This window comes from Manacus vitellinus, unplaced genomic scaffold, assembly GCF_001715985.3.
Source record: "Manacus vitellinus isolate BGI_N305 unplaced genomic scaffold, ASM171598v3 scaffold_12_pilon, whole genome shotgun sequence".
Lineage (NCBI taxonomy): Eukaryota > Metazoa > Chordata > Aves > Passeriformes > Pipridae > Manacus > Manacus vitellinus.
Window position 1 is genome coordinate 13,193,633 of NW_021938949.1, and position 11,132 is coordinate 13,204,764.

Consider the following 11,132-nt stretch of genomic DNA (forward strand, 5'->3'; position numbering starts at 1 on the left):
TTTCTGATTATTATCAATTTGGCGTTGTAAGTCTGGTTGTGTTTAATAAGAATATTCACAATCACGGATTCACAAACAGTGCTGTTTTACTGAAGAAACAGCCCCACCCTTCACCCCAGACACCATGCAGTTTTTAAGCCTCACTCAAGGGAGGTGTAAGATAAGCAAGCGGCTCGACTCAGCCCCATGGATTTCTCCATAGCAAACCTGCCATTTTTCCACAAACTTGCCACTGAAAATTGGGAATAAAACTCCTTAACACCGATGTGGTATTAAGAAGCAGGCATTACTTTATTACAGCTGTCAATACACGGAAGGAAACTCTGCCTTACCTGCATGGTTGGCTCAACATAGCACACGTACTTATTAGCCAGGATATAAATATTCATCAGAAAAGTGTTACAGTTTGTTACTTTGGGTGGCCACAGTGCCCCTAAAGTGGATTGGGCTGACTTGACTTGTTACCAAACTGTCACAGTTCCACTGACCATTACATAACGTTCTGTTAACTGTGATGTCTGTGCTGTTTGCAGCAAGCTCCCAGACCCTGTGGTGACCTGGCCAACCACTGACTGACTAAAAGTGAGTCTTCTTTTGCCCAGTGCCATCCAGCAAAATGTCTGGAAAGGCAGGAACTGGAGAATGGTGAGCTGAGTGGGAAGGAGGGCGGTTAGTGAGAGGAAATACACTCCTGTCCTGGTACATGGATGCTGACTGCTTGCTGTACTGGGACATTGGATGGAAACAGTGGTCAGGCAAAAAGGAGAAATGTTGCTGGGGTCCCCAAGGAGGAGCATGAGCCAGTCTCTGATTAGATGCAAGAAAAAACATGGGAGAGAGCACGGCAATTGGAGTAAGAAGGCTTCCAGTTGAAGGTCATGCCTTATTTTGTTCTGGGAGATGTGTTCAGTCATGGCATCCTTCTCCTCTGGCTTCTAAGCTGCTCATAGCCACCTTGAGAAGGGGATTTAGTTACTAAGAGAAAAATTATTCCATTTTTAGTTAATACAGGGCACCAAAGCCAAAATTACTCATGTTCTGCTCCTGAGAAAAATAATATGTAATGTGATTTCTTGAAAATGATGTAAATTTATTCACCTCTATGTCTAGTTCTAATCCCACTGAATGCTGCTGAATCACAGTTTATACCTTCTCCCTGTTCCCCCTGAGTCAGGGAATGGGAGTATTCATGCCCTCAATACTCCAACATCGATGACATCCCCAAGCACCAGTACCTGCAGGTGATTCAGTAATTAATGTGACCACAGAGCTTGATGTTGGGCTCACTGTCACTGGGATAAGAGTCCCTTTTGTCCTATAAAACCTGACTCCTTGCTCCAGGATGGGTTTGAATTGAAGCTTTGTGCATGTTACTTAGGAAGAGGTCCAATAAAGGTTTTAAATACAAAAATAGGACTTTAACCGATTTTAGATGCTTTCAGCCAAAAGGCCTAATGCACAATCCCTGCTGAGCCCACAGGGGTCATTGACTCCCTTCAGTCTGAGCTAGATTCACCCAAACTACAGCATATGAAGCGATCCCTGTTGAATCCCTTTCAGGGATTTGGCCAGTAATTCACTTTTTGTGTTATCTTGAAGCTGGATAGAGAAAGGAGTGACATACTCCATGTTTTCCAAAGACTGAATCCAACTAAATTGCTTGTAAAGGCACTAACTAAAATCACTGAATCTGTTGAAGGTTTTGTTGATCATTTTATGTGCTCTTGCACGTTGTCTGAAATAACTGATCTGGTAACCTACGGGACATTGCAGAAATAGGGGAGGGTTTTTTTCCTCAAGTGTTACAGAACATGGAGCCTGGAAAGCTGAAGACCACTGGTTTGTCAATCTGTGAGCGAACTCTTGGCAAGAGCCGCGGAGTTCCCGGTCCCGGGGACTGCCAAGTTGCGTCAGGAGTGACTGTCCTTCCACCCAGTTTTCCCGTTCCCGTTCCCCGCCGCCCGCGCCCAGACGCGCCTCTCCCGCTGCCGGTGGGTCGGCGGGAGCGCTCGGGCGAGGCGGCTCCTCCGACAGCCCGGGAAGGGAGGAGGAACCCGCGGGTGGGGACGGGACGGGGACAACCCTGCTGACGGGTGCACCGGCGAGCGGAGCGGAGCGGGCGAGCAGAGCGAGGAGGGTCGGCGGGCACGGCCCGGACGCGGTAAGGGCGTGCCCGGAGCCGGGGGCGGGCAGGGCAGCGGGCAGCAGCAGAGCACATCAGAGGGCAAGGGCAAACGCAGAGCAGAGAGAGCAAGGCAGAGGCAGAGGCAGAGCAGGGGGGGGGCTTTGCTCCCGGCCCCGAGCGCTGCCGCTTCCCGGGCCGCTCCCGGCGCTCCGTCCGGGCCGGGGGAGCCCCGGGGCACCGCGGGCTGGTTGGGGCTGGGGCACAGCGGAGCCCGGGCGGGCGGCCCGGCCCGGGACGGTCCGGACAGCGCAGGGAGCCCGCGGGCGGTGGCTCCTGCCGGGGAGGCGGGCTCGGGGCCGGCCAGGCAGGAGTTTCGTTTTCCCGAGCGTTTTGGGCGGCAGCCGGCACAGCCCCTTGGCTCAGGGAATGCGCTCGGGAACGGCTCGTTTGGGACGGGCCCTGCCCTGCCCCGGGGAGGGGTGTCCGGCCCCAGCAGCACCCGGGGTGAAGCCGCTCGCAGGGTTATTCCGAGGCTGTTGATTACTTGGGTTATTTCGGGCAGAACTCAGCGTGTGGTGCTATTTCTACTTTACCAGTATAAAATTCCGTGTGACTTCAGTGCCATTGTTTGTGTTACTAAAATAATAGTATGTCAAAGTCTTTTTTGTTTTTTGTAGTTATTACTGAATTTTATTCTCTCAAAAACGCCTGAGAAGTTTAAACGACTTTAAGATAATATTTCTCAGCAAGTTGGCCAACTAGGAAGTTGTTGTCCAGAATTCAGATAACCAGGGTGGTGGCCCAAGTGAGTGCTGTGTTAGGGCTTGCTGCCGTGAACTGGAAAAGTCCCCAGTACTCCAGTAAACCTGTATATCCTGCTGGATTTTTAACAAAAATTCGCTTCAACCTGTGTTTCATTCCAGGTACTGATCGGTAGCTGTCTTAAACTCTGCTGTGCAGGGAGCCCCTCTAATTACACGTGGTGTTGGAGGGCAGCTTGGCATTTCAAGTGAAGAGAACTGTATAGAAATTGTTTAATTTAAGGATTAAATTGTGTTAATTCTTAGCAAGAGATTATGGGAAGGGCAACAACAGATTTGTATGGCTAAACTGGGTTAGGAAAGCTGTATTTGTAAGCAGTTCTTTACTGGGTGGGTTGTTGGTTGGTTGGTTGATTGGTTTGTTTTTTGCATACCAAGCAGAGAGGTGAGTTATTACCTTCTTTTTCCCTTGTCCCCTACGTAATATCCAAGTAGTGACCCCGACTGAGACAGATGCTTGCATTGACTGCATGAAGTGATAGTTCAGTCTCTCAGTTCACATTTAAAGCAGAAGGGACATCAGAAAAATGAAGTTGAAAAGCTGAAGTTGTGGTTATCTCCACAATACTCAGTATTTTGAGGAGGTTTTTTGTAGTCCTGATGTCCTCTTGATCTTTATTAGGAGTTTTCGTTTTGATAGATAACTTACAGGGACTCATGTGCTTTTAGTTTTATACTATTCACTGTAGTACTTTGTAAATGTTATATGTATTACAGTTTTGAAACTTTAAAAAAAGGCAGGCATAGGGGAGGTGGTTGCCACAAAGTGCTGTGAAGACCTGAGACCTGTTTGCATCTGTCTTCAGTAAAGGGGGGAAAAAAAAAAAAGGAAAGTGCAGAAAAAGCACAGCGATCATTTTTAAATAGAAACAGTTGTTCAAAAGCAAGCAGTGGTAAGAAGTGAACATACAACATAATTTAAAAATTAGTATTGAAAGTTAAATATCGAGGCTAGAAGTGTTCACGTTGGAAGTTATGATCATGATCATTTTGAAATCTGTGAAAGGGTGTTGATTTCTTAGAACTCGCCCTTCGGTGACGCAGAGCTGAGGATGGTCTTTGAGCAGAAGTAGCTGTGTTGTGGTTTAACCCCCTCCTGGCAATTGAGCACCAGCTCGCTCACTGCTCCCTCAGCAGGACCGGCTGAAGAGAACTGCAAGGGGCAAAGTTAGAAACCTCATGGGTTGAGATAAGAACTGTTTCATAATTCAAATAAAATAACAATAATAATAATAAAAGTTGTAATGAAAAGGAAAATTACAGAGAGAAATAAAACCCAGCAAGTGATGTAAATGAGAACAATTACTCACCACCAGCAAACCGACGCCCGGCCTGAGCAGCATTTCCCTCCCAGCCACCCTCTTCCTAGATTTATTGCTGAGTGTGATGCTGTATGGTCTGGAATATCCCAGCTGGGGTCAGCTGTCTCAGCAGCATCCCTTCCCAGTTCCTAGTGCACCCCCAGCCAAAACCAGCCACTGTGACTGGGGCGATAGATCCTGATTCAGCTCTGTAGTTTAGTCACAAGGGGAAAACTTTTCTAAAGAAAACAGAAGGTCAGTGGTTTTTAAAAGTATAGCTGTGGGATACTTGATAATACAAAAACTGTCACTAAAACTTACTCAGTTTAGATATCTTTGGCTGCTGTCTTGTTCCCTTGTCAGTCTGCCAAAGCTGCAGTGTGAGTGTGAGAATGGTGGGAAGGAGCAGTGCCTGTCCCCAGGGTTACCAAATTACTGTCCCTGCCTACACACTGTGCATGTAGCCACGTCTGTCCTTCGGCACAAGCTTCTGGTTACTTAGTTTGTCTGAGCTACTGTAAATCCCACACTTGACTGAGTGCACAGTTCCCTTTCTAACAAACCTTTTCACGTTTCCGCTTAGTCTGCTGGGAAGACTGTTGGACTACTGAAATGTATAAACACTGGTGTTTGCTGATGTATCACCACGCCTCCAGTGCAGCAGATTAGCCCTGTGTAACCTGGAAGGGTGAACAAACTTGTGACAAGGTCTCTGCAGAAGTGTTGACGTCACTGAAATCCTGATGAAAGCTGTGCTGTGTAAGGAAGGCAATCGCCGATATTCCAGAGCCTTTTTCCGTGCTCCAAGCATGGAAAGCAGAAAGGCGTGTGTCATTGTTGGGAACCCCGGATGGAGTGACTCCAGCCCTAATTGGATACTTAAGACTGAAATTCTTTTTCTTTGCACATTAAGTTTTGTCCCTGCAAAGTTCTCTGTAGGCTGAAAGGGCCTTTTGACTTGAAAAGCGTAGTCAGCTAAAGTGTAAAATTAAGAGGTGCTCCCTGGAGCCTGTTTTGAGAACTTTGAAGAATGACCATGGAAATGTGTACAGGAATGGGCTTGGTTGGAGAAGAGCAGACATGGATTGCAAGTGGATTTGGTTTTGTTGCTTAGAAATAACACTTGCTTTGTTTTTGAGGTTTGCAGTCTGGAGATGTGTGTCCACAGAGCCTTATCCTTGTAGTTGAGGGTTTAAGGGGGAGATTTTTGGATGCTGAGTGAGGAAAGGCTGAATAAATAGCTACCAGAAGAGGAACCACCAAGAATTTTAGATTACTTTTTTTTTCTTTTTTGATATGTGGACAGGTGGCACATAGGATAAGAGGGATAAGGGCTGGCTGCTGACTCAGCAGAGGAATTGGCTCACAGGGCTGCTGAGGCACTGAGGGTGACTGGCTGCATAGCTGAGCTCTGCTTGTTCTTGCCTGGTGTGGTCAGAGTTGATTATTCCCAGGTGGAATGTGGAAGGAAAAGATCCTGGAGGGCAGCAGTGTCCACATGGACAGGTACAGACGTGAGTGGTGAGGAGGCAGCATGGACATTGTCAGACCAGCAGAGGGGATGAGTTAAGGTTAAAACTTACTACAAAGTTTGGAGCCATGATGGATGGGAGTTTCTAGAGCATCTCACAAAAATACAAGAAAATCGAACTTGTCTTATAATGGTCAGAAATTCATATGTTCTCAAATAGATGTATTTACATTATGTCTTGTGAAGTAAGGGGGAAAATAGTCACGAGCAGTAATAAAACCCAGCTTCCTTTTGGTATCAAGATACCGATCCAGAGTCTGCATTGCACTATGTGTACACCAGTATTTGGGGCAGTGGGAGTATTGAATAGTCATACAGTTCCTGTTGTTGCTGCCAGTCTGTACTTGAGATGAATTAGTGCTTCTGTGACCTGAACCAAGCTGGCAGCAGTGGAGGCAGTTCAGCAAGTGGCAGTTTTCTGGAGGATTGTCCTCAGTGAAGAATCCATTAAAGCAAATGAACTTGTTTGATTTCCATCATGAGTGGTATCTTCTGCATCAGTTTTGTCATAACTTAGTATTTAGTCTTTAGTGCTTGGATACAATCAGAACTAGACCTTTGTAACCTTCTTCTAGAAGAATAAACTAACTTCTGTTTCCTGGATTGTTACAGAGTAATTTAGGTTGGACAGGTGTTGTTTGGATCAGCCACCTGCTTAGGACCTACTTAGGTGACGTTCTTCAAGGCCCTTGGACTTTGTATGCACCTTTACTTTTACTTTTCATTCCAAAGTGTGTTTCCTACTTTTGTTCTTGTTATGGAATTATTTAGAGCCAGATAAGGTCCTGATGAGGAAATTCTGCATTATTATCTGGCTTGTTTACTACTCCTTTTGTTTGCTTCTGGTAAAAACTCCCTGGTTGTAGTTTCTGTTTCCTTCCAGCCAATCTGTTCTGTGCCCTTGTGTGTTTTGCCTACAGATTCTGCTGGTATTCCTAAGGGGTGTCTTCTCAGACCTAAAGATTAGGTACCAGAGTCATCTGTGGGCAGCAACTTTGTGCTGTGTGTAACGAAAGTGCAACAATCCAAGTAAATTTTCTTACTGCCTGAGACTTTTTTCCCCCTTATTTCTCTCCCTGCCAAGTGCAGGCTGTGCTGTGCTCTGTACCACCTTGAGGCCTGCTAAGGTAAAGTCCTTCAAATTGAGGGCTATAGCTTCTTGGAATAAGCTTGGGCAGTGGGAGTATGTGAAGGATGCCATATCCAGGAGAAGGTGGTTGGGCTGGCAATAGGGCAGCGGGAGTACAGAGCCTGGCAGGAGTTTCTGAGACAAGCTGTGAGCTCTTAGGTTTGGATGGCAGTGGCAGAGAGACAGTGGCTTGTCTCTTGTGCTCCTGGCAGCCACATGGATCTTCTGGTTTTGTTCTCAGTGGTGTCTGCTCCCTTGCTCAGCTGAAGTCCCTTGCATGCTGTGCTGTTTGACAGCCTTCCTCTGGCCCCGTTTCTCCTGCCAGCTCCTCTGCTGTGCCCCCAGCAGGAGTTGTCAGCACTGTCTTCATCCTGGGCAGAAGCCAGGATGGCCCTGCTTGAGATCTGCTCTCTTGTACACAAACATGAATAACCAAATTTACATACGTCTTGTTTCTTTTCATCCCCCAAACACACTATTCAATGAAAGTCCCTGAGATAATGAAGGCTGCTAAGAAATCTAAGAAAATAACCAGTTGTTATGCCCTTATAAAAAGCATGCTTTGTTGGTGATATTGCCACCTCGTTCATCACTTGGGTAGCCAGATACAGACTTGCTTTATGTTCTCGTCCTTGCTTTATGTTGTGGTTTAACCCCATCCAGCAGCTCAATACCACAAAACTGCTCACCACTCTCCTGGTGGGGAGGAGAATCAGAAGAAAGCAGGATCTGTTGCTTGTTGGTCTCTGCAGCCAGCATAAGTAACTAATCTGCTTTCACTTCAGTAGAATGGTTTCTGAATGCTGTACCTTTCCCCCCCCTTTAGGCCAGCTTGGTTCTGTATGCAGAGCAGTAGAACTGCAGAAAGGCATGGACTGGAGGGGTGCTTTGTCCCAGTGCATATGTTCCAAATACAGATTAACCTTCCCAGATAGTACTGAGTGAAAAGATTTGCATGAACACAAAGTGATTGTGCAACAACAGAATGGAATGTGGCTCTTGGAGAGCTGTCTGATGGTCCTTAAGAGGAGGAGAAAAGGGGAGATGATGAAGTCAGCACTGATGTTCCACAGAAAATGGTGGGCAGAGTATAGGAAATGCGTAGGTGGGAAGGAGAGGAAGTCTGCACTGAAACCACAGTTGTTTCTTTCCATTTTGGGAAAAAGCCATGGTCAGCATTCTTATACTCTGGAATGAAATAAGAATTGGTGGAGGAGAGTTGCATTACAAACTCATTAAAACTTTGTTAAATGGCAAAAATGGCAACCTTAGATATCTTTGAGGGTCATAAAAGCTTTGAGTTGAGTTGGATATACTTAATTGTTTTGGTTTCTTTTTCCTTCAATGTAAATATTTTTTATTTCAAGTCACAACAGAGATAAATACTGTTTTTTAAATATTTGAGCTTCATTTCAAACACTCAGGCTCATGTTGGCTAGCAACTACCACGTGGCCTATTGTACTGTTTGATTTTTCAGGTGAACAAGAGGGATCAGAAATACTGTTCTTGGAGAATTAGGAGACTGCCAGATAGATTAGTATACTAATAAACACACCCCACATCCCTGTTTTAGCATTTTTAACTTAGAAAGGGAGAACTGGTATTTACTGCCCTGTGAGAAGGAAGTGGGAAGTAGGCAACAACAACAATGAAATCAAGATCAACCTTTAATTCTGTCAGAAACAAATACCAGTCAATAGACTTTATGCTGGTAAAAGTCCATTTTAATCTAGTTATATTCTTGCTTCTGAATTGAACGTAATTATTTACTACTTGCCCTTAATAAATAATGTCTTTTGTTACAATTTTCTCTCTATTATGTTTTAGATACCATGTCTGCTCCGAGTGTCAACCCTGTCCCATCTGCACCACCTTCTTATGAGGAAACTGTAGGAATCAATATGAACTACCCTCACCCTTATCCTGTTCCTGACCCTGGAGTGAAGCCAGATGTGAAGGGAATGAACCCTCCCCCATACATGGGACAGCATGCACCAGCAAATAACCCCAGTAAGCCTCAAAAACTCTTCTGTACCTCAGGCTGAGGAGGTGTCAGGTGGCTGTGGGACAGGTGCTGTCAGAAGATGAAAGATCTGGTTCACAGGTGTTCACCACCTTCCAAAAAATACTTTTGAAGGGAATAACGTGAACCAATTCTCATGAATCCTTCAGGGTACACTAACATCAATAACATCATTTGGCTTTCTGCAGTTTTTAGTGCACCCTTATTCTTAAGACAATGTATTTTGCATTAGCAAATGCCACGGTGGTTTCTCTTTGTCATTGTGCATTTCATCGCTCTGAGTCCCTTATGTTTCAAAGTTATAGCTGGTTCTGGCTCAGGGGAAATTTCTTACTGTTCTTTTTTCCTTATTTGCTCACTGATTAAACAGCATATTTCTCTGCCCAGTTAGAGTTCAGACGGTGTATGTGCAGCAACCAGTGGTGTTCTATGACCGTCCTGTTCAGATGTGCTGCCCCTCCTGCAACCAGATGATAGTGACACGTCTCTCCTACGAGGCAGGAGCTCTGACCTGGCTGTCCTGTGGTGGCCTCTGCCTGCTGGGGTAGGTCAAGTCCAGTTTCCCCTCTTTTTACTTCTTACCTGACCTTTTATATTTCTGAAGAGTAACAGAGCTCTCAGTTTGCTTTGTCTTTCTGTCTGAGGCCTGAGCCTTTGTGATTCAAACAGCCTACATCTGCATTTATGTCCTGTAGGACCTTAAAGCAGGTCTGGAACACTATAGACTCCAGAGCCATGTGTGTTCTTCCTAAAGCTTCACGGCACCAGTTTTACCGATGGATTTCACAGGAAATATATTTTAACTTTTTGTGTATGGAACAAGTGGCAAACCAATGTTTTTCTCTTCTTTTTTTTCCTTTGCAGGTGTATAGGAGGCTGCTGCTTGTTTCCATTCTGCATTAATGCTCTCAAGGACGTGGATCACACCTGTCCGAACTGCAATACTCTTCTTGGTGCTTACAAACGTTTCTAGGCAGTGTTAAAACATTGATTGATGAAGTTGGTTAGCACCTCTGCAAGCCCTCTCTGAAGCTTCATATGGAGACTGCTCGTTTCTGTGCATCTTGTCACTGGAAACCAATAAAAAGTAATGTTTCTTACTAGGTTGTTTGAAAACAAGTTTGCCTGAGGGGATTTTCACTTAGGTCTGTAAAAAGTCTACATAATCTGTATGGGCCAGTCAGTCCAGCAGCAGCTGAGAGCAAGGGAACATTTCCCTTTTTGCTTTATGCAAAACAGGTTGGTGATGCTCTGCAGGTAATCTTATCTCAGTCATGTTGCACGTTGTTCTTGCTGCAGTCTCAGCACAGACCAAGAGGAGGATGCCTATGGAGAACTCTTTAGGCTCATGCTTGGTGTCAATGCTTTGGCAACAGCACTGTTTACACACTGGCAGGGAGTTGCCTCAGAGACAGGTGCCCTTCTTTGACAAAAGAAATTATTTGCTGGCATCTTTTCATGAGCACTAGAATTCACTTTAAAACTTGGAAGAGAACCAAACCTAAAGGCTTCTTCCTTCTTGGAGGTTGCTTTACCAAATGGACAACTCAGGTTATTGTGCATCAGTGGTGATTGAATCCAGTATCTGAATTTTCTTACCAATTTAAAGTCTCTAATCTGCAGTAAAGGTGTTCACACAGGAATTTTTAAGAGATACTTGTCCAATGTTTGGCTGGAGTTTTTTTTTACCATCGACTGCAAGTCTGTGAAGTGTTCTCTTCATCCGAGAGAGCCTTGGTTATAGCATTGGAAAACTTCCTTGTATATCTGTATAAGTCATCTGATAGATCATACACAAACCTCAGCCTTTCTTAAGGCTTGAATTCTGCCTGAAAAACATTAGATAAAGGACCTGGGCTTCTAACTGTTGATCTGCTTGTTAATTACTATTTCTTCATTAAGAAGGCTAAATAAATGTTTGTTAAGGAGTTTCTCTGACTTGTACTATGATTTTTTTTAAATGAAATAAAAGATAAATTTTGTTTTCAGATATACTTATTTAAGACAATAATCATAAAAAACTAGGGAATGAGGCTCTGAAGGTTGAAGTAATTTCCATGTCATAAGCAGCAGATTTGATGCATTTGAATGATACCTGTCCAGAAAAGGCAGACAGGTATTTAAACAAGGCTATGATGGTAACACTGTGTTAACCTCTGTAAAAGTAAAAAACTAAAATAAATACAAATAAAAAATACTGC

The 11,132-nt window shown here is 44.7% G+C and overlaps 1 protein-coding gene across 1 annotated transcript; it reads left to right on the plus strand.

Annotated features, from left to right (window-relative positions):
• The first annotated feature begins 511 nt into the window (after positions 1-511).
• Positions 512-10,921, plus strand: LITAF (lipopolysaccharide induced TNF factor). The gene is made up of 4 exons (XM_008921755.3): positions 512-645; positions 8,729-8,918; positions 9,319-9,475; positions 9,796-10,921. The coding sequence occupies exons 1-4, from the start codon at positions 643-645 to the stop codon at positions 9,902-9,904; spliced, it is 459 nt and encodes a 152-aa protein (XP_008920003.2). The 5' UTR covers positions 512-642; the 3' UTR covers positions 9,905-10,921.
• Positions 10,922-11,132: the final 211 nt, after the last annotated feature.